The sequence below is a fragment of the Stegodyphus dumicola genome, chromosome 7 (assembly GCF_044657685.1).
Source record: "Stegodyphus dumicola isolate Sdum_Otavi_A_Nest chromosome 7, ASM4465768v1".
NCBI lineage: Eukaryota > Metazoa > Arthropoda > Arachnida > Araneae > Eresidae > Stegodyphus > Stegodyphus dumicola.
In genome coordinates, this window is record NC_140774.1 from 131,645,616 (window position 1) to 131,670,212 (window position 24,597).

The window sequence follows — 24,597 nt, forward strand, 5'->3', positions numbered from 1 at the left end:
TCATGATGCATAGCCAGTAATGTACAGCAAACGCTATTAAGCTAGGCTAAAATTTTGCTTTACCGATTCCAAGGAATTTCAGTTAATATAGCAGACTGCACCTTTCCTAAACTTTCTAATTTGATCAAGCTTGTTGTTTTTGAAAGCTGTTATTATTACAGCAATTTAATGAAAATAAAAGTTTGCACTTTCGATTATGTCAAAAAGAGTTTCTAATTCTGGAGCTGCAGCAGTATGAAGAAATGAACTTAAAAACTGAGTGCACATATTCAACAGGTTGGTTAACCAAACTTAAAAATAGCCGTGATATAAAGCAATTAAAAAATTTTCAGGTAAAAAGCTTAACTTTTTGCAGATGAATTCATTGAACTCATTAATAGTGAAAGTTATCTCCAGAACAAATTTACAACACTGATGAAACTAGTCTCTTCTGGCAATGTGTACCGCAAAATATTTTGGCAACCTCTACAGAAAAGGCTCCAACTGCCATCAAAGGTTACAAAGCGAGACTAACAATTTTAGCATGCGTAAATGCTGCAGGAATGCAAAGTGTAAACTTTTCATAATTGGGAAAAATACATGACCTCCAGTATATAAAGGAGTAAAGATTTTCCCCATTGTATATCATGCAGATAAGAGCATGAATGATTGGTTTGAAAATCATTTCATACCCGAGGCTTGGCAACATTTAAATTCGGTTGGTCTACCTGATGCAAAAATTGTTCTGACTGTAGACACTCTCGGCTCGCACTTAGTTTTAGTGAAAGATAGTGTATCCATATTATTCTTTCCTCCAAATTTTCCTATGGACCCATTCCATCATTACATCTATGGATATCAGAATAGTATGTGCACTGAAATGCAAATATAAAGTAGCATTTTTAAAATTCATGTTAAATTTGAGTAATGGCAAGACTTATTTCAAGAATTTTTGAAATATTTTAGCATAAAATCTGCTGTGTGGAGCATCGTAAGGTTGTGGGAGGATGCATCTTCAGATACTTTTAAAAATGCTTGGCATAATTTTATGGCCAGCTACCGTATTTCATGGGGAGGATGATGATGATATCTATGAAATTGAAAGTTTTCAGATATCACAAAAGGTGAAATTTTCCATTTAATGGATTTTGTAAAGAAATGTGGAGAAGCAGTAACAACTGAAGATGGTATAACAGAAGTTTTTCATTGCGATGTTAATACCCCAATCATCAATAAATCATCAAGCAGCAAAGTCTCTAGTATGACTGTAGATCTAGAAAACACCGCTATCGATAGTGAAGGAAAGTAAGAGAGGTTATTGAAAGTTAAAAAATTTTGATTGACAAGTTGGTCTGGATTCTCATCACAGAAATTACAGAACTTGAACAATGGAACTTTGTAACTGAACAAAAAATCATGTCTGTGTATAGAATTAAAGAGATAGTATTAGCACAAAAAACGAAGCAACTTAAACAACTTACATGAAAAAAAAGGTTTAATAAAGTAAACAAATAAATATTAAGCTTTTTTTTTTTTTTTTGTAAATTTTGATACTCTTTAGATCATAAATGAATTGCAATTTCATGTTTTTAATTTTATAATTTCTGCATGTTACTAGATTTAAACTGATGATCTAGTATCCGAAAAAATCCTAAATCTGGAATCGCCAAAGTCCTGATGAGTCTGAATCTCGGATTTAGTACCGTATTTAATAATAATGCATTCTACATGTTTTTGTTTTATTCTTAGAATGGTAGTACAAGGAGTGGAAGCAGTTGTGTAGATAATTTTTTCATTTTTTTTTTACTGAAGGTCCTTAATTTTTTTCATAGAAAATCCTTAAAAGTTCTTAATTTCCATGTAAAGAAATGTGTGAAAATCATGTTATAGTGTTGACTTTTATCCTGTCCCTAGAAATTTAACCTAAATAATACTCATGTCAAAATAAAATGGATACGAGTAGTGTAAAATAGATTTGGCATTCATTTTCATGTGAATTATTGTACGTTAAGATGTTTGTAATGGAATATCACATTGTGAGTTTTTACTTAGTTTTATATAGTAATGTAGTAAAGATTGTACTGTGCTTTTGACATATCGATTTATGTATTTTCTTAGTTTCAACAGAGTACATGTTTAATTTTTCTTTTATGTGTAGTTATCACATTCTTAAAAGAAAATTCCAGCTTGAAATGTGTTTCTATGTGTTGTATATCTGCTACCTTTTACAGCTTAACTATAATAGTTAAAATTTATTTCCATCTGTCATGTTTTAAAATACTTTTATCATTCTTTTGGGCCCACCAGCGGCCGAGCGGTAAAGACGCTGAACACTGGTAGTTCGGTCAGAGGTTCGAATCCCACGAACGGGCTGTCTACATGGACGCTTTCGTGGTTTTCCCCATGTGTAACGTGTGTATGAGCCAGTTTCTCTCAGAAAGTCCTCCACGAAGGCATCCGTCCCTTCAGGCAGATAGCCCTCGTGTGCTTTGCCATAATTGAATAATCCAATCTAATTCTTTTGATTTTTTTGGGTACCTTAATTCTGGTATTTGATTATGATAATAAACTTGATAGAGCAAAATTTTGGAATTAACTTTTAGCAAAAGCTTAAAGCTGCTGTATCTATGTTAAAATTAATTTTGTCTAATTTTTTAAGTGTTTTTTTCCAGTGCAGTTTTTGAAATGTTTAGATATGTCTTTCTGTGGAAAATACATTTTATGCTTTTCTTTACCTAATTTTTTCAAAAATCTTGCAATTTTTACTAATGGAAAGTTGACAGGTGTTCCATATGATAGTGTCTTTTAATGATACTTTTAAAATTAAGCAATAAATCTGTATCAGAGTTCTTAAATATTTTTTTTTTATATCTGCTTTCTTTAGGCTCGAACATATCTACAGTCTTTACCTAGGAAACCCAAGGTTCCATGGACAAGTCTTTATCCAAATGCTAATGTCCAAGGTTAGTAAATAATAGTTTATTACATGTTTATGTAATCTGAGGTTAGTTTTCTGTAATCTATCAATACTAGAATTGCTGTATTTTTGGCATACTTAAAAATAACAGACGAGGTCATAGTTGACTTGCTAGTTTCAGTGATCATATTTTCATATTGTTAGTGCTATGAGCATATAAAGATTGTTTTGATTTTATGTGTTATGAATTGGAAAAAAAATTGTACTGTGTACCAAATTTTAATTGTATATCCTGATATTTCTTATAAAGTGAAATATATATGTCCGAAACTTCTGACTGCTAAAATTGCAACTCCTAGAAGGACAAAAGATAATGAAATCATTTTTATTTTATATTTACCGCTGTATAATACATGAATGAAGGAACCAAAATTTCAAGGAGTTTGAATGCTTAGAATGTGCTGAGATTGTTGCATATTATCACTATGGGAACTAATAATTGCTATTATGTTCTTGGATATTCTATAGAGTAGACTTTGGATGTCATCTTTGGGATATTGTAATCCATGAGACTTCAGTTTATAGTCACATTTCATATATTATAGCTGATAGAAGTATTTTGTACACCAATCTTCATGCAGCCAGACATGTTCAGGTACTACAAAAGAACACTCCAAATGAATTGCAGTTAAATACCACCATAATGAACTGTAAACTTGCTTAAAATTAGGTTTGCGTTATCTAATCTGATGATGAAAAATATCAGGTGATTACAGAAAATAATGTAAAAATTTATTAATGAATTGCAGGAAAAGATTGATTAGCATTATCTTATCTCCCAAATTAAAAAAAAAAAAAAAAAATGCTCTATGAGAGGAAATCCCACATTTCCAGGGCAAACTATATTTGCATGCAGGTAAATGTTTGCAAGCATATCACTCTTATTCTGTGTGTCTGCCATCAGCAAAAATTACAGTTTGCAAATGGGTGACAACCCCATTAACTGCAGCAAATGCAAAAGATTTCATATCAAATGGCATCTGTACCAAAGAAAGTGGGCTATTATGGTACATTATGGAATTGAGGTAACCTCAAAGTCCAAAATCAATTGGTTTTAAGTCCAGTGAGTGAGAAAGCCACTTATTTCTATAGTGATGGGTAATTAGTCACTGTTCAGTGAAGGTTCTTAAGAACATCTTCATTTGGGTTGTGGTATGAGGTGACTTGTTCTAGCATGACCATCACTGCATGAAGCACATTATGTTCCAGTATGTGCAGTATCACTTTCTTTTGCAGTAGCTGCAAGTAGAATTTTCCAGTAACTGAGCAGGTCTTCCAGCCTGCTTTTGCGCAGTATTCTTCAAAGAAGAAAGACCTGCAGTAATGGATGCAGTGAAACCACATCAAACAGTTAAGCATGATGAATGTAGTGGCTCCTAAATAAAGGCACATGGATCCTCCTTTGCCCAGATTCTACAGTTATGGGTGTTGATTGTTCCAATGACAAATGAGCTTCTTCTGTCCACAAGATATTGAGAAATCAAGGATTGTCATCGATTTTCGACAAAGCCCAGTTTGCAAATTCATATTGCTTAGCTTTGTCATTTGGCAAGAGCTGGTGCACTGATTGTAACTTGTAGGGGTACAATTTTAAAGCACTGTGAGGAATGCGGAATACCAATGTCTTCAGTATACCTGTGTTTTGTGCACTTCTTACTACACTCATTGATTGTTCCCTGAGAGTATATATCTACAAAGCCACATCAAAAGTATGGATCTCTGATAAACTTGGTGCACCACAACGATGACACAAGCTTCCCGTTTCTTTGAAATGTCATACTAGGAAAGTCAGTCCATCAAGAGTTATTGGACCTGAACCTTTCTTCCATCCCTTCTGTGTCCAACATCTTTGTAAAAATTGTCGACAATTCTTATATAAAGTAAACTTTTTACCAATAATTTATCTATCAATGACAGCATCACAATTAAAACTTTATATAGTTTACTTACTTTGCTTTGTGTCCTGGTTTTCCAAAGAGTTGGTAATGTACGTACCTTACATAACCCATGTTTAGAACACAGAGAAATATGGAAGGGAGAATAAAAAGAACAGTAATGTAAAAGTATCTTCTGGTATTCTAACGTGTGTAGAAGTTAAACATTTAAACATGGATGATTCTTAAAGGTGTTTAATTTTCCAGAAATTTTTTTAAAAAAAAATTTTCAGATATCCATAAAATTTGTTATGTACAATTTTCATGTCTTTAAAAATTCATTATAGATGTAAAGTAACATTAAGTGTTTAGGATAGTGGACGGAATCAAAAAGTTTTTTTCTTATATCCAGGAAAATACTCTAGTAGGATTTGACTTTAAATGCCAGAGAAACCAAAAATTATCAACAGGAATTAATGCAGTACAAGTGTTCAAAGTGTAATTAAGTGTGCACTGTAGTTTCAAAGAACAAAGAAACCACTGCCTTCTGTTGGAAATGCCAACATGAGACAAAATGTGCTTCATTGTGAATGCAGTTCGAGAGTTTTCTGATCAAATGATAAGAAGTGAAAGTCTTAATGCTATCTGTTAGTAGATGAGAAAATGAGAAGCTGCAAACCATAAATTTCTTTAAAGAGTTAAGTACAAGTTAGAATTTGGATCATTAGCTAGAATAGAAGGATTTTTATGGATGTGGAAAATTTTCAGGAAATTCATTTTGCCAACTGAAGATCTTTTGAAAAATTTTGGCATGCAGTGAAAAATTTATTTTTTCTGAACTCTTTGATGGGGTTTTAGGGCTTATCTTTTGTGCCTCGTATATTAAACACCTGTATCAAGGAATATTGTAAATATTCAAGGAGATTATATCTGGAATAAGGTTGTTACAAATTTTCAGAGTTCTGGAACTTTCTACAAAAATAACAATTTTCATAACTCTTTGCATACTGCGGCCCACCAGCGGCCGAGCGATAACGTCGCTGAACACTGGTAGTTCGGTCCGAGGTTCGAATCCCGCGAACGGGCTGGCTGCATGGGTGTTTTCATGGTTTTCCCAATGTGTAACGTGTATACGAGCCAGTTTTCCTTAGAAAGTCCTCCACGAAGGCATCCCTCCCCCTTAGGCAGATAGCCCTAGTGAGCTTTGCCATAATTAAGTACACACACACACACACACACTTTGCATACTGCACAGAGTACAATCAGTAGTTACACTTCAAACTACTAAGAATTTAAATGCAATGCAAAGCATATCTAAAAGGCGAAGCTTTTAATACTCCGAAGTCGCTTGGAACTAACAGCTCACAACAACTACTACTCAGGCCAGATGCTCTCTCTGGCTTTATATAGTTTTCACTCGACCACCAAGATATTTCTAGTGCTTTCTGCTTCTCGAAATTATTAAGAGAGGCATATAAGGGCCAAATTACAGTTACAGCTACACAGAACATCCATTATGTATTTAATTACAATACCTATCGCGATGATACAGAGGCTAGACCAAAATCTTGCTAAGCTTAGTGACTTTTGACGATTGCCAAATTTTGGGACAAAAATTTGTCCCCAAAACCATGCCAGCTGGGTGATATCTCACCAATTTAACAAGATAGTTATTTACTCAATATTAAATAGACTTGCCCTTGTATTCTTACTTTTCTGGCAAGCTTCGCTCCTTAAGAGTTTCATATTACATTATATGAAAGAAATACAACAATTTCACCAAAATTATCTATGTACAGAATAAGTAACAGGATCTTGAGGAACTGAGATGCAAATTTCATTTGTAAGAGGAAAATGACAAGAAAATGAAATCTGTATTAAATACATGTAATTTAATAACAAATTAAAAGAAAGATGATAATAAATATTAAATTTTTATGATTAATCAAGATGAAATAATGTTTTTCGTATGAAATTTTAATCACATGGCCAATTATATGAGATAAGAAACTTCTCAGGTGTAAGCATTTTTAAATAGTTGAATTAGTTACTGAATGTACTGCGCTAAGGAGAAAAGCATTTTCAGAAATACTTCAGATAGTTTGTCTTTAATCAGCACAGATTCACTGACTTGAAAATTTTAATTAAAGGAAATAAAAATGTTTTGTACTTTTTTTAATCTTTTGATGCATAAATTATAACTTCCCCATTCGTACAGTCTCTTTTTATGCAATCAAATATATACAGTGACACAAAAGAGTACTGAAGCTAATAATTGAAAAGTTTTAAATGCTTTTTACTTTAAATACAAAAGTAATCTAAGAAAAGTATTGGGGCATTGAGGTAAAAAGCAGGATAAGGAAATTATTTTGGTAGATTTTTCTTGTGAATGTCTGGAAGGAAGATTTTAAACCTGGAAAAGAAAAAAGTGAGGTGCTATATTATTAATATAATCAAAAATATTCTGCCATTTCTTTTGATTTGAGAAAAACATATAATATTTATTGAAAGTAAGGAAAATCTGCGAGTAAAAAAAGCAAATTCTTGAATGTAAGCAAATCTACCATTCAAAATATATTTTCAAAATATCGTAAACCCAATCTGATTGATTACAAGCTACAAGCAGGGTATCTAAGCCATTTTACTGAATGCAAAGAAATGTGGATCATTGGAAATATTCATAATCCTAAAAAATCAGTGCAGTTTATAATCTGTCTTCTGTCAAATTCGCTTAGATCAGCAGCCTTTCCTATCACTTATAAAAGTAAATGCAAGAATGATTCCTTTTTTCTCCAGCAGCAGTTAAATACCATTTCCACTTATTCACATGCCCTCCACATCATCCAGACGAGTCACTGAAAAATGTGGGGATGGTCATTATGTTTTGGCTTGTCAGTGTATTGTTCAGTTTAGATTGCACTTCAGCTTCTGAGCATTTCTTCATAATATTCAAAATTCTTTCTGTTTATATAAATTTTCTTTTAGAAAGTTTTAATTGATCGGACTGTCAGCCAAATGAGCATTTATTTTGGGAAGTTCTTTGTGTTAAATTAGTATTTATTTCCAATTGTCACTGATGTTTAACATCTGATATAATGTAAATTATGTGTGTTTGTAGGATATTTGCTTATATTTGGCTGCAGAATGCCTTGCCTTCATTTGGCATTTTATTCTAGGACATTCTGTATGTAATAATACCTATTAATTTCTAGACAAATCAAGAGGAACACAGGATATTCCTTCTCTTGAGAAGTACAGAAGCCAAAAGCTCTTAAATACAAAGTACTAGTCACCCGTTGTTAATTCTATGTATGTATGTCACTTGTAGAAAATATTACTGTTTAATTTCAACCAAATTTCCTTTGTGGAATAATTTTGAACTTTAAATATTCAGAAGCAGAAATTTGCCCTGTTCTAAAAAACAAAGATCATACAAGTGAAGAAACACATTTTAAATCATTTGTGACATATCTTAGTGATTCTAGCAATATTATAAATGCACACTGAATTGCAGGAAGACATCTCATTTATTTATCTTTAATTTAAAAGTTTTTATTATTGAATTTTAATCAAAAAGTATTTTAGATGCTAATATCAGATTGTACTTGAAATTATTTCTTGATGTATTATGCTAACATGGAAATATTGATCAGCTGCCGTTAATAGACTTTTCATCTTTTTGGATACAAGATTCATTCTAAACTTAATTAAAATATTAAACATAATTTAGTCTCCATACAAGTAAATTGCAACTTGATTTTTTTTTAATATGTCAGTTAAAAGTGTCGGTTTCTAAAGTTTATTTTTGTTTTTTAGCTTTGGATTTGCTAGATAAGATGTTAACTTTCAACCCTCATAAGAGAGTTACAGTTGAAGATGCACTAGGGCATCCATACTTCACAGAATATTATGACCCAGATGATGAGGTATAGCATGCTTTTTTTTTAATAAAAGTTTAATATTTTTGTTAAAATAATACAATTTAAGGTGGGGGGAATCTGAAGCCTTCAGATTTTATATTATGCCCAAAGGGGTGTGGGTTTCACAGGAGATTTTGAAAGTGATAGAGACATTCAAAGTCATTCGATGCAAAACACCATTAGACATTCTAACGTCTTTGCATTGCTATGCTACCAACATAATACCAATAAGAAATGTAAAGAAGCCTCGTACGTAAAGTATTCATGCTTGAAGATGCACACAATGTGTTAATGGAACACTTTGAAATCATTGAGTTCGTTGATCAAAAACACATTAAAGTTTTACAAAATATGAAATAGATCCAAATTTTCCATATTCAAGTGGATATAAACAATCCAGATACCCATATTCGAGTGGAGGACTATGTTATTAAAAATCTGATCTCTAAGTGCCATTGTTTTTCACAATGCAAAAAATTAACATACACTCACGTTTGTGAAAATTGCAACACCATGAAGGACTTACGCGAGTGAGCTGAAATTTTCAGGAAATGCAAAGTAGCGCATGATATGCAAATGATTAGAATTGCAAATCCGTAGCGCATGCGTATGCTGAGCAGCGCCCTCTGAACGGCTGATGGATCCGAATAAATAGACGGCTGTAGCGAGGCGTGTATGGTTATCGGTGGTTATCTGCTAGTGGTAAACGTTAACTCAATCTGTACTTATGCCTCGTCGACGAAAGAGAGCGAGATTTGAACAACTTACAGAGTTTGAACGAGGGAGAATCATCGGCCTTCGTGAAGCTGGATTGTCGTATCGTGCAGTAGCCTCTCGTGTGCAGCGTAACAGCAGCACAGTGATGCGCGTTTGGAAGCAGTGGACGGACGAGTGTCGGACAACTCGGAAATCCGGGAGTGGACCCCGAAATGTGACGTCAGCTCGCGATGATACACACCTGGTCCGCATGGCGCGGACGGACCGTACAGCTTCCTCTAGACAATTGGCAGCACTGTGGTCAATAGCTACAGGTGTTTCATTGTGTGCTTCATCAATTCGTAGACGTCTGCTGCAGTGTGGACTGCGCGCACGGACTCCTTTATACAGGATCCCCCTAACGCACGACCGTCGCCGCCTGCGGCTACAATGGGCCAATCAGCATAGAGACTGGCGTGCTGATTGGCAGCATGTCGTGTTTTCTGACGAATCCCGCTTTAATTTGTGGTACCATGATGGCCGCATTCGTGTCAGACGCTATGCCGGTGAACACCACCTTCCGGAGTGCATTATCGAATGCCACAGTGGACGAACACCCGGAGTTATGGTCTGGGGCGCCATAACATATCATAGACGATCTCAATTGCTACGAATTGTGGGCAATCTGAACAGCAACCGGTATATCCGTGAAGTTCTACAGCCCGAAGCTGTTCCCTTCCTTCAAAGCTTGCCAGGCGCTGTATTTCAACAGGACAATGCCCGCCCTCATACTGCTCGGATTGTTAAATCCTTCTTTGCAGCGCAGCAGGTACAGCTTCTTTCTTGGCCTGCGTGTTCCCCGGATATGTCGCCAACTGAACATGTGTGGGATGTCATTGGTCGGCGTCTTGCTCGTGATCCTCATCCTGTTGCGTCTTCAGACGAACTTTGGGTACGCGTACAAACGATATGGAATGCTCTTCCTCAGTCAGACATTCAAACTTTGTTTGACTCCATGCCACGTCGTGTAGCAGCACTTATTGCGGCGCGTGGTGGCCACACAAAATACTGATTCTGATCTCTTGTTCTTGTTTGTTTGCTTTGAACATTTAATCATTTATTTGTACCACTACCACTCAACTGTGTATTAAATTGCATTCAATTATGACGATTCCTTCTTGGTGTTGCAATTTTCACAAACGTGAGTGTATATTCATGCAGATCCTTCATTATTTCATTTCTTTAAATATAATTCAGGTCTGTAATGTTTGGTGGCAACAATATGAAAAGTGATTCAGGCTTTTATAAGTGAACCAATGCAAAATATCAAAACTAAATTAATAGCCCTTGCTGTTAAATGCTAGATTTTCTAAAACTAGAGGTTTTGTTAGATAATTTTTCATTTTAATAGATAATTAATGATGTTCCTATTACCTGGTAACTGACAGTTTTAAGCTTGGTTTATTTTTGTTGTGTAGTATAAAGAATTGTAACCTCAATGTAAATATAAAAATGTTATGGCCATCATTGCCAACATTTGATTGAAGCTGAACAATTTGATTATTATTTTAGCATGTTTTATTTTTAACATATGCAAGTGTCTAACAGTTGATGTTTTTAATAAAAATTGGTTTATTTAAGGCTATTATTTCACAAAGTTACTGAAACTTTGCTTTACACATTGGGATATCTTTAACCTTCTCTCTGTGAACATATCATACATGATGGACTTCATTTTCCCGCCTTGGCTCTATTATAAGTGATATGGGAGTGGAGTGTCGGTGGTGGCCTACCATATTTTTCTTGCTACTTTGAAATAGAACGTTTTATTTAAAATTTTAAATACACATAAATTGTATCAATGTTTTAAGATTTTTACTTCATTGTTGATGAAAATATTTTAAATATTGATTATATTTATACATTTATATCTGTGCTATAGGTATTAAACATTAACTTATTTTTAATTATTTATTTATGTAGTTTTGTATTAGGATTTTTATTATAATATTTAAATCATGTGTGCAAGACTGCAAGTATTTTTATAGGAATTATTTTTCCGTGTTGTGTCTAAGGATCTGACTGCAAAATGTGCTCGGATACAGAGTGAGGTTTAGCACTACAAGGTTATAGGCACTCTCTTGAACTTCATTCTTTCACTCTTAGGAGTGAAGAGGTTAAGGGTGATTTTTTCTGAAGTTTTTATAATATACATCTTATTAATACAAAAGTTTTTACTGAATGCAGGTAATTTATCCTGAGTTTGATTTCCTTATAACTGAATGTTGTAGCTTAACTGTAAAGAATTGTAGATTTTCTGATGCTTAATGTGAATATGTTAGGTTGAAAGTAATTGGCAGTTCCTTGGTTATTTCTTGGGGTGCAATACTGACCATTTGATACTCTGAAATAGAGTGGCAACTCCCTTTTATTTTGTTGCTTCTGTCAAACTAGTTCTAGAGTTACCACTCTTTATTTCAGGGAGCCAGTTGATCAGCATTTATACCCCAAGAAATAAGCAAGAAGTCACCAAGACTTTCAATATAGTGAATATAACTAGTTTCTTTTCAAGCAGTTAATTTCTTTCCTAGTTTCTGTTAGAGAACACTTTTTCTGGAAGATGTTGCACCTGTAGTCAATCAGTTAGACTTCTGAATACTGGTAGTTCATTCGAGTTTGATGTCAAATACATGGCCGCCTGCATAACTGGCTTTCATAGTTTTAGCATGAATATGAACCAGTTTCCCTTAGAAAGCCCTCCACGAGAGTATCCTTTCCCTTAGGCAGACAGCTCTTGTCGGCTTTGCCGTTTCCAAGTAATCTAATATAACCTTTTCTGGGACAGGTAGCCAGTGCTTGAGTTGTTTGCCAAAATAAATTTTCTCTTTACATTCTTTCATTTGCTAACGTTTTAATTTTTGTATACAGTGAAAGCGTCTCAAGGTAAACCACTCACAATTCTAGACAGTTTTTGTTGGAGTGATTTAGAGACCGTGACTCTGCGATATTTAGTACTACTACTTATACTTTCAAAAATTGGGATTATTTTCAGATATATACATCTCAGAAAGATGGTTCTCAAAACAGGTTTTACTGTAAAATTTTTGTCTTTTTGTGTGTATTCATTAAATGAACATGTGATTAATGCTTCTGTTTATAAAGCCTGTTGCAGAGGAGCCCTTCAAGTTTGAAATGGAACTAGATGATTTACCCAAAGAGAGGTTAAAGGAGCTTGTTTTTGAAGAAACTGTAGCCTTCCAACAGAGAATGCAAATGGAACACCCACAATAGGTGTACACTTTATTGTAAGTGTAATTTATTATTATAACAGTTGTTAATTTGCCTATATTTTGAAAGCTTTCCATATTTTGCTCATAAATATTTTTAACTGAATACATAAGATGAAAGTATTTTATCTTCTATGTAATATGACCACACTTCCATCTGGTCATGAGTGATCTTTTGCATTTATTTACTATTTTGTCATATTTCATTCCTTATTTCCAATGTTTGTGCAGATTATTATGATTAATAATAAAAAAAAAATATCTGCCATAAGTTTTAATTTAAGACATAAGTTTTAACTTAACTGGCTAGTACTGAAACGAGGTAATTTTCATTTATGGCTAGTAAAAATCTGCCACCTGAAAATGTTAAATTTTGTCACTTTGAGAGAACAAGAGATAGTTTAATTAACCAGTAATCAGAAATTATGCCTTTTTGCACTTGGTCCATTAGAATTAACAGGGTTGCCACTCAAACAAGAGAATGAAATTCCAGTCTATCTGCGTAGTGCATGTTGGCTGTGCTGAGAGGTAAATTAATTATGGGACCACTATGATTATATATATTATAGTGAAACACCGAAATCTGGAGAATGTTGACTTGAGATTGCACGTTGTTGATAATAAATTTTGATCAGTACTTGTTTTAGCTTGCAGAGGTTCAAATGATGGAGCCGAAGCGTCCAAATTCGAAGGAATATTTTTATTTTCATGACTCACGTCCTGCGCAACTATGTCTTTGTTTATTTTTTTGTTCGCGAGGGAAATGAAGAGTCACGTAATGTTTCTTTTTGCAAATACCGCAAGAGAATTTATTGCTACAATTAATCACCTTATGATTTCCTAAACAGTTGAAACATAGCTGTTTCGATTTCACTAGCCCAACTCTACCGCTAACTGTAATGTTTTTATAAACAAGGCATTTGTACAAAGGATGAATTTCATTGCATGATAAAATACATTTCGAATTTTTTACATCAGTTAGAAAAACTTTTGACATATTTTTAGGATAACTATTTTTATTACTTAAACTAGAATTATCCACTACAGGTTTTCCCTTTGATATATAATATAAATCTATCTCCTTCGCCAATTCTACAGGTTTAAACCAAGAATTTCCTTGCCCTTACATTTATAAAACACATAACCTCTTTATCAAGTGTTTGACATATTTTATCAGAAACCATTAATTGTTTTAATGTTTCAAAGTCATTTACCTTTCTCAGTTTCAAATAATAATCCCAACTCGTGGTTAATCTAGACGTGAACTGCACATAAGTTTCATTCATCATTCGTTATGTCTTCCTAAAATTTTCTAAACAAATTGGGGGGGATGGTTTGAATTCTCTTATTACTATTTCCTTAACCTTCGAATAATCTCCGAATTCGTCGTCTTTAATGTATGTAATAACATTTGTGGCTTTATCTCCCAACAAATTTAGAAGAATTTCCAATTTAAATTTCACAGGAACATTTTTTTAAATGAATGCCCTTTCTAACGATGAAAAGAAATAATCCCAACCTTCCGGTCTAATTGGAATTTTAGTTATTAATGTGTGTATACTTTTAATAAGAGAGTCAAGAGATTCTACATTTTCTCTTTTCTCATATTAAGTGAGGTTTTCACTCTTTGATTCTGCTCGCAACTTCGCGAGTTCTAGTTCCGATTTTGCTTGTTCTGTTTTTAATTTCTCAAGTTCGAGCAATCGGCTCTCGTCACTTTTCCTTTCGTGGATATTATTATTAGCTATACCTTCAACTAATACAGGATCCTTCTTATAGCTTTCACTGTTTTTAATTATATCAGTTAAATCTGATATAGTTTTCGCTTCTCAAATGTCTAAATTCAGCTCTACAGCAATACGCTGATAATCTTCTTTTTTTGCACTCTTAAACATTTTGAATCTACTTTTTCAATTACAATTAAGGCCACATACCTTCTATTTAAGAGTAATCCGCTAGTTTTCCTTCCACGACACTTGTCTTCCGATTTTGACGCACAATTTGAACTCCGGCTCGACGGACCAACAGTGGGCCCATCAATAGCTCAGTAAACTCATAATTAAATAAATTACTTTACACAAAAACTCAAAAATGGACTGTATACTAAAATTTATTAATTACTCAAAAAGCCGTTCACATCTCTCGGTGGCATCTCGGAACACACTCAAACTCAATACAAGTCTAAATTTAATAATTAAGGTTTTCTTAGGTATTTTAAATTTTATCCATGAATTTGCTCATGGTAATGATTTGACTTTTCAACTGTATAAGTAAACATATCATTAATTAAAAATGAATTATTGTCTCTAATAATATCTGATAAATTTTACATTGCTTCGAATCATGGACAATTTCTTTACCAGCCAAAATGGAAATCATCCTTCCCATCATAATTATTCCTTAAGTTTGAATTGTAACTTTCATTATTACTCACTCATAAGCCCAGTATGTTATCTGTGCTTATATTTTTGGTGTTTTCTTTTACCTAGGTTTGACTTTTTTAGTGTAGACTTATGTAAAATACAGTCAAAAGTCGTTAATCCAAACTCGTCGGGACTTCGGCGGTGATTCCGGATTATCGATTTTTCCGGATTATAGATCATCAGTTTAAATCTGGTAAGATGGCATGCAGAAATTATAAAATTAAAAATATGAAACCGTAATTTATGAAATAAAGAACAAGTATGATCTAAAGGGTATCAAAATTTACAAAAAAAAAAAAAAAAAAAAGCTTAATATTTATTTACTTTATTAAACATTTCTTTCAATGTGAGTTGTTTAAGTTGCTTCGTTTTATGTGATAATACTTTCTCTTTAATTCTATTAACAGTCATAATTTTGTGTTTAGTTACAAAGTTCCGCTGTTCAAGTCCTATAATTGCTGTGTCGAGAATACTGACTAATTTTTCAATCGAAATTTTCTCGTTTTCAATAACCTCTGTGTCACTTTCTTATCGGAAGCAAATTATAATCACGAAGAATTTGATTTAAATCATATCAAAGACGGAATACATTGAGATGAAATACTACATTTAGTAAGGAATTATAAGCCAAATAAAATTAAAACATCCGCCCTGAAGATAAGGATAGTGCTGACAGATCAACTTCCAATTCATTGCGCGCCGCGACGTCCCCCCCCCCAGCAGCGTAAACCCAGAGCAGTGTGAAATTGATAAACAGATTTCGGAATGTTAGGTCATTTTTTGCAGCAATTCCAGTTTTGTTTAATGGACTTCAAAACATACTTTCGCTTTGTAGATCCTTTACGTATTAGTAAATATATATCGAAAATTCTATTTGACATAATCGAAAGTTCAAGCTTACTTTTATAAAATTGCTCTAACAGTCTGCAAAAAATAATAAGCCGGATCCAATTCGAAGATTAAGGAACAACGCAGTCTGCAACATTAACTGAATTAGATAATTTTAGCTTAGCTTATACCTGCGCATGCGCACACGCATATTCGCAGCTGTAAAGGTCTTACGTGCATGACGCATGCACAGAAATTTTGTAGCTTTGAGGTCCGGATTATAGATCATTCCGGATTATGGGTGTCCAAATTAACAACTTTTGACTGTACATAAGACATATTTTCTTTTTACATGACAAAATGACTTTTGTTTCCTTGCATTTAATTGATTAATTAATATCAGTGAGACACTTGCTGAATACGTATATGACCTTAGATTGATCATTTTGTGATAGTTACAGTACTTTTATATAGTTACAGTACAAAGACTGAATTCCAGATGCCCAATATCCAGAATGATCCAGTATCTAGACAAATCAATGAATAAAATAAAATAAAAAATTTCCTTTTTATCACAGAATTTTTAAGAATAAAGACTATAATAGAATGCATTTATTGATGTTGGCCAAAATCATACTTTTGACCCTTAAGAGTGGTTCTCTGCAAGGCCTAAATGCTGCTACCCATTGCCTCACCTAAATTCTAAAAATTTAATCCCTAATTTTCACTGTTCAGTTCTCCTTTAAATTCAGTAATTTTTGCCCTCTGTTGTTGGGCCTGTTGGGGGTAGCGTTCTACTGTCTGATATATAAATGGTAAGTGAAATCACAGTGTTGCTGTATCTGCATGACATTTTGCTAGGTTTAAACTGATGATCTAAAATCTGGCAATTTCAGGGATCCCTAAAGTTCCGATGATTCTGGATCTTGGACTTTATACTGTTCTATTGTCTAATACATAAATTTATAAGGAAATTAAAAATTGTTATTACTAATAACTTAATGACTGTAATCAGCAATGCAGTTAACATAGATTTAATGTTGTTTTATATTGCTATAAGGATTTGTCATTTGTATGAAAATAGGATAGAATGAATTTTGTGGATATGATGGACTGAAGTTCTTTCTATTTTTCAAGAATTTCTGCATCAACTGAAAAATCACTAACCCTTAAATTTATCTCGTTTAGGATATTAGAATAATAAAATGCACCTCGAAGTTACTGCCCTTAAGTTATACCTTTAAGTTGTTTATTTTCACCCACAGCTTTCTCTATGTTCTAAACCGGGGTTTCTTAAACTGTGAGTCGTAACCCCCAAGGGGGTCGCGGGACCTGAAGCAGAGGGTCGCAAAAAATTTTAGCAGTTTTTATATTTCTTTAACTTATTATAATAATTTTACAATTACCAAATATTTTTACGCAATGTATCTGAAAATAGATAAAGATAAGACATACAGACAAAGAAAAAAACTAAACGTTTTGTTGCATTTTTTTATAATATAACCGTCCATTTCCCTTGCTTCGCACTGACTCTGTTATTTAAAATTTTCACATTGTTCTATGTCTTAAAATTAGAATTTTATGACCAGTACAAGGGGAAAACTTGACAGTTTCACTCATGCGTGTGTCAGATTTGCGCAATAATTATGGGGTCCCACAAAATTTTTGTATATATTATGGGGTCCTGGGGGGTCGCGAAAAAATCTCGGTGATAAAAAGGGTCGTGACTGAAAAAAGTCTAAGAAACCTTGTTCTAACAGAAGATTCTAAACAGAAGGCAGGTGTAGCACTCAATTTTTTAAAAACCAGAGCAAGCAATAAACACACTTTAGGAGTTCCTACTGTGTCATGCATTCAGCCAAAGAACCATTGATTCATTGAGATAAAGAGCTGGAATGAGTTCTTTGATGCCTCTTGAGTTTTTTTGTTCGAGCTGTCAGACAGCACAGTGTTCCAGGTTTATGCGCATTTTAATTGGAGGGGTAAGTCTAAAGCAGGGGTCGGCAACCTTTAGAAACGGAAGAGCCAAAAGTTACAATTTACAAAATTTCGCAGTTTTTAAAGAGCCACTAAAAAGTTTCGTTTCGTTTCAGTATTATAGTTTATCTTATATATATTTGATTTTTGACTTAATGAATACTTTGAATACAGAATAGCATATATATATATATTATTCCATATTTATATACATATATATATATATATGTAAACACAAATATAGACAGTTACATCAATGGGAGCATTGGTTTTGCATGCCTTTTGGATGATTGATTAAATCTGGCTTCTTGTTTTAGGTTTTAACCACGACTAGATTTTTATTTGTTAGTTGATTTCAAATGTTACTTTTTATTATATTCATGCAAGATAACGCTTACTCGTACAAATATGTCGACCTGAAGATCGTCAGTACTCCATATGCCAACTTCTTCACCTCACTGTACCACTTTGAAAGACTATTCCATGCTCTGAATATGAGGGCCTCAACTCGCGGAATTTCTTTTCGAGCTGTCCACTTGGTTTGCTCGATGTGCATGCTTTTCTGGACCTCAAACTCTTCCAACTTGCTCTTGAGTTCTGTGAACTTGCCACTCCACAAGTCTTTGGTTTTCTAATATAGCAGTTGTATTTAAAGTGATCCAGCATCAATTCCAAATGTCTCATTGTTGATATCATTTGTATTTGCGTTGAGAGGATTTACTAAGAACGCAAGAGTACTTGAATTGCTCGAATCTCTCAGCGAGTCCATCCTTCATATTTTTCAAAGCTATGTTGAAGTAATTCGTGTCAATAATTGCATTGGTATCATTGCGATATACCTCAGATTTTTAAAATTTACCTCTCTCCATGTCTTCAACAAAAATAAGTAATTTGCATCAGTTTTATATTATTTGAGTAATAAGCACCTTATCTTCAATGCTTTGCATTTACAGCTAGCTTACTTGTGGATGATTTTTAACACAGAAACAGAGTGCAGAGATTTTGTTCAAAGAATATGGAAGAGTTTTGCTCTTCTAAGAAATTTTATTATTTAGCTCTGTGTTGTGCAGCACTGAACTACAACACTATGCCTTGCTGCACTCCTGATATCTTCCATATTAGGTGGGAAACAGGCCCAAAAAGCCATAATTTGTGACATAAGAACTCTCTATTTACTGGTGACAGATTTTAAGTTTTCACTCAGCTCAACAAATCTGACCAGGCCCGCGACTTCATCACTCCCAGTTCTCGGTCTCGTGGAAGGGTGTGGCTGCATATTTTAATCCTGACTATCTAATTGTTCATTGATTAATGCCCTCGCTAGTACTACGCAGGCAGCCCGATACTGATGGAATTACATTTAATTTGGATTGAATGGCAAGCCCTGACTGCTACCAATACCACAAGCTTGGGAACTTTCTCCCAATCTCTTCCTTGGTACAACCATTTTGTATAATCTTCCCCTCGGGGTTCTGGAAATGCCAAGCTAGTGTCGTTTCCCCAGAGTGCTACTACCATAGTAAATCAGTGTGTACACCTCAGAGGGATTTCTAGAAAGTATGAAAAAAAATATCATCTACAGATATTCTGCAATGTCCATTGACAGCACAATAATTTCTCTTAAGTTATATATGATTGCAAAGCAAAAATTCAATAACTTGTATGAAAAAAATCTTGTCTTTTACAGAAGACCTAAATAATTCAAATACCTTATTCAGAGGGTAGAACTTGGATAGCATTTATACTGAAATATAATTAACTGCTAAAATTCACAAATTTATAATGTTTACTACTTTCTCTGAATGGTAAGAATTTCAAAATTTCCATCATAAGCCTTGATTAGAGTTCTGTCTGGCAGTTCAGTCAAAGAATTTGAATATTATCAAAGAAACAATTCACGTTTTCGGGTTCAGTGGTCATCTATACCATGTGGTGCTCTAAAATATGCTTATTCTGTTTTTATTTTCCTAGAGTTCGGTGATACACCTGATCCTAAATGTGGATGGTTTAAATAGTTAATAATATTGTTAAATTTTGCTAAAATTCTGAGAAAAACGTGACTTTTTTTAAATTTTAAATTTCAATTGAAGACATCCATGTAGTTTGTTATATTTTATTTTCATACTTGGTTGTACCAAGTATGAAAATGGAAGGTTTGGTATATTTAAAAAGGGGATCATTACAAGCCAAGTTCAATATAGCAGGCTTTACTATATAAAATTTGTAATTAAGAAGTAATTTTACATGCTAAAGATGCAAGTGTATCTTCTTTATCAACTGCATCTTTTTTCTGATGTAAGACATTTTTTGAGTGAATTTTCTATTTTCCTTCTTGTAATTTTCAATGACTAAGATGTTGATTTTGCACCATAAATTGAAATCATAATTCTGCGATTTACAATTATAAAACTTAAATAAAGTTATAAAATGAAAATTGACACTTGGTAAAAACAGTATCGATAGACCAGTAGGCAACAAAATTGATACCCACTAGAGACTTAATTGGAATTTTAGAATACAGTAAAATAATATTGGCCATCTTGAAAATTTCTCATAGAAATGAAGACTAAAATACTTCTAGAAATGAACAAGGTCTAAACTTCGATAAAATATGAATGATAACACATTGAGAAACTTTTATTAGCAGAAATAGGCTTACATGGCAATTGCTATGAGCAAAATTATAATGCTTCTTTCTTAAACAAAGCAAAATCAGCTATTGTTGACAATCATATGAAAATGTATTCAGCTCAGAAAATGAATTCCCTAAAAATGCTTCAGAAAATGAAAGTATTTTTCCATTAATTGCTTTTAAAATTTATTGATTGCCATTTCAGTTATTAATAAATAATATCTATGGCTTGTTGTTTAAAAATAAATTTCCTTTCAGTTTGTTTCTATTGTTTAAAAATTATTTTTGTTGCTAAAAGAATTCTCCTGATTTCTTACAAAAATCTTCAGATTTTTAACTTTGGCCCATCTGCATCTGTCGATACTACCTTGTAATTCCTGTTATATGAAGACAGTATTGAATGATATGTGCTGCTACAGGTTGTTGTGCAACACATAGATTCTTGTATTAGGTTTCATGATGATACCATGCATTCTGTCATTGCCATGTGCACAACATGGCAGTTATTTCATTTAGTAGCGTGATAAGACTGGTGCAATCATGTCTGTTGTTTGGTTATCCCTCCTACAACAAATGATTCCATATTTGCCTTACTGTGGTGTGATTTCATTCATCATGAGTACAGTTTCTTGGAAGAGTATTTCACAGACTGCTTAAAAAAAAAAAAAAAAAAAAAAGAGGTCGGTGAAGTGTACTGCAGCTTCCTTTGTAAAGGAACAGCAGGGAAACACAAAATTCCTGCATTTAAAACAGCCTACTTTCTCCATTTTTATATGTGCTTTTAGGTGATATTGCTAGTCTACAAGATTTGGACTAAGTGTGAAATCCATTCTGTGATTTCTGATTTCATTAAGTAAAAGGTTTTAGTGCTTCAAAATTCACTACTAAATGTGAAAGATTTATGAATTTGAAATAATTGTGAAGGTAAGGTGTTTGCACATGAATTTAAGGAAAAGTGTACAAATATGGAAAAAAAAAAAAAAAAAAGACAGAAACGAAAGATTTAATTGAGCAGTTCCTTGCAAAAACTCGAGAAAATTATATTTGTGATTATTCTTGCCGTGGGATTCCCAAAAATTTCAGAGAGTATAAAACCCAAAATTACTACTGTAAACTTGAGTTAACATAAGCAGTGTGGAAGATGTTTATTGGAAATGTTGATTAATGTGCTTGGAAACCAAAAGTTGGCAATAGGAAGTATATCTTTTTGATGTTATGAGAAGAATTAAGAATATATTTCTCATTGTCATGACTGCTGGTAAAATGTGGATTTCATATGTCATTTTTGAAATAAAATCATAATCCATTCAGTGGATCATTCAAGTTCACCAAAAGCCTAAACATTCTATAGCCAACTCTGTGAGTGTAGAAGGTATAATTACTGTTTTCTGGAGTTGTTAAAAGTGTCCTCATAGTGAATTTTGTACTGTACAGTATTTTCTAATGGGAAGCATGCTGTTCGGATTTGACAGTCTGGAGTGCCAGTATAAAAAAAAAAATTTCATCCTACGAGACTGTGTATATCATTACATTGTTATCTGCATTTTTCATTTTCAGCAACTACAAAAATCAGAATTTTTTTATCATCTCTTTAGAATAAAGACTTCTGCATTTTCGTCCACCTGAAAAATGTGGTTCTCAGCATTCCATAAAAAAATGGGACTGCCAATAATGACAGTCTTTATAAATGTTTAAAAAAAAAAACTTTTTTCTGTGTTATGCAAATTGCTTAAGAAGAGAAAGATGGCTGTGTATTGGGTGAGGAGAAATGGTTAAATTTTGAATTAGTAACTATTTTTTTTTTTTCTTCTGATGCCCAGATGAGTTTTATTTTTTAAATGTGTTTTGTATGTATGGCATAGCTTCTAACTCTCCCTGTTTGTCATCACATCTCCCAGTTTATAAATTTTAGCCTTTATTAACAGGGTTCGTATGGTCCTTAAGTTTTTTGGAATCAATTTTTGATCCTTAAAAGTCCTTAATTTTAAGCATCTGAAATGTCTGTCTGTTTTTACAACTGCCATTTTGAGTGTGGATTATCATTTTGGAGGAATATATTTGGCGGTTCACTGACATAAATGGTTGTGTTTTGAATGGGTTATAATTTGTTCTTATTTCTAATATAAATGGTGGGGTACTGGGGTTTCTAAGCAAGAAGTGAAACATAAGCATATCAGAATTCATTTTTTCTAATGGAGAGTTCTTAAATAACTTTTCGCTTTTATTAAACTGTTTTGAATTTGACGACTTATCAACATTTCGGCAATTTTAAGATCAGTTTCTATAGAAAGTTTTTAATTCCGAGATCTGGGAATTTTTCAACGGTTGTTTTTAAAACATTGTAACGTTGATAAATATTATTAAAATAATGGTAATATATTGAAATTATATTTAAAAAAATAACATTAAAATAAAACATTTTTATTTTTCACTGTCATATTAGAAAGTTTCATTTTGGCAACTTATACAATATTTTGAGTCTGAAAAATAGATAAGGTATAATGTATAGAAAATGTATGTATAAAGCACAATTTACGAAACAGTTCTTAGCAAAAGCAAAATTAGCTATGTAATTAATTTAAAATGTTTTCTTTTTCATTTTTTCGTGGTAAAAGTTTCTCCCATGTAATCGTATCAGAATATTCAGAATTCTCAGAATATACACCAGTTTTCTCTATAAAATTATTTTTACACTTCCCTCGTTTCCCCCCCCCCAAAAAAAATATTTCTGGCTTTTTGCTGTTACAGAATTGGTAGGGGTAATTTTTCTTTAGAATTTTAGACATTGCAGCTTGGAAAGTTTAAAAGAGTTTCAAGGCAAGATTTATAGACCTATGATTCTAAAAGATTCCAGAGATGTGACAAAATAAAAAATATCTCCATGGTATTAACACTTAATGGATGTATTTTACAGAAAGTTTGAGATGAATTTCTTACTTTTTGGAGAACGTCTGGAAGAACAATAAAAACGTAATGTTTTACTTCTGATACTAGAATCTTTTTCTTAACATGTATATTTTCTCTACTTTTCTAGTTTGGTCCGAGGTTTGAATCCCGCGAACGGGCTGGCTGCATGGGTGTTTTCGTGGTTTTCCCCATGTGTAACGTGTATACGAGCCAGTTTCCCTTAGAAAGTCCTCCACGAAGGCATCCCTCCCCTTAGGCAGATAGTCCTAGTGTGCTTTGCCATAATTAAATACACCAAATTTCTCTACTTTTCACTAGACACAAGTATGGAAAAGATCAAAAATGCTTATAATCGTATCACATGGGCAGGCGTTATAGAAAAGAATTTTTTTATTAATAAAAAAACTGAAAACTGACAATTTAAAAGATTGATCTAATATGTCCTAATGCATCATACACCGAGCTGGCACTAGGCATTTTCCCTTCTGATGCGATCTCTGTGCATCCTTTCTGCTGCCTAATGCCTTCTAATTTCTGGTTCCAATGTCTGCTGTAAATTCTAAAACTTTTACAATTTCTAGATTTTGTTGCTCGGTGTGTCCCTAAATTCTAACAATTCTGCCACACTAACTCTGTAATTAAACCCTTGCCGAAAATATTTCATATTTCTTCTGAATGTTCATATTACTAAAGAAATAAAATCAGCTGCTTTTTCTATACATTCTAAATGCACTTTTTTTTTTTTTTTTTTTTTTTTTAGAAGAACAGAAATCTGTAATTAAATCCAAAAATTCTAAAATGAAAAGGAAACCTGTTGAAGAAAGAAACTGAATACATGAAGAAAATTATTCTTCAAAGATATGAACAGTTATTATGTAAATTACCCAGCTTATGATTTAAAGTCTTATGTGACTCATTCATATGATAGAGTTACTGAGCCAGCTTAACTTAAAATTAATTGTATAATCTTTGACCACTAGTCCACATTTTTAGTTTGAATTTGACTGTTCTTATTTAATAACATCACCATAAGCTGTAATTGATTTGTTAGCATCAGAACATGCCTTTAAGTTCTTTTTAAATAAGAGGCTTATTTA

At 33.0% G+C, this 24,597-nt stretch overlaps 1 protein-coding gene across 4 annotated transcripts in view; it reads left to right on the forward strand.

Moving 5' to 3' along the window:
• The window catches only part of rl (Mitogen-activated protein kinase rl), a 105,247-nt gene that overhangs the window by 63,192 nt on the left and 17,458 nt on the right, over positions 1-24,597 (forward strand). For all 4 annotated transcript variants that reach the window (XM_085820814.1, XM_085820816.1, XM_085820813.1 and 1 more), the window contains 3 exons: positions 2,864-2,942; positions 8,647-8,756; positions 12,609-12,751. In XM_085820814.1, coding sequence (XP_085676940.1) covers positions 2,864-2,942; positions 8,647-8,756; positions 12,609-12,737 — 318 coding nt within the window. In that variant the 3' untranslated portion in view covers positions 12,738-12,751. The remainder of the gene's footprint in view (positions 1-2,863; positions 2,943-8,646; positions 8,757-12,608; positions 12,752-24,597) is intronic.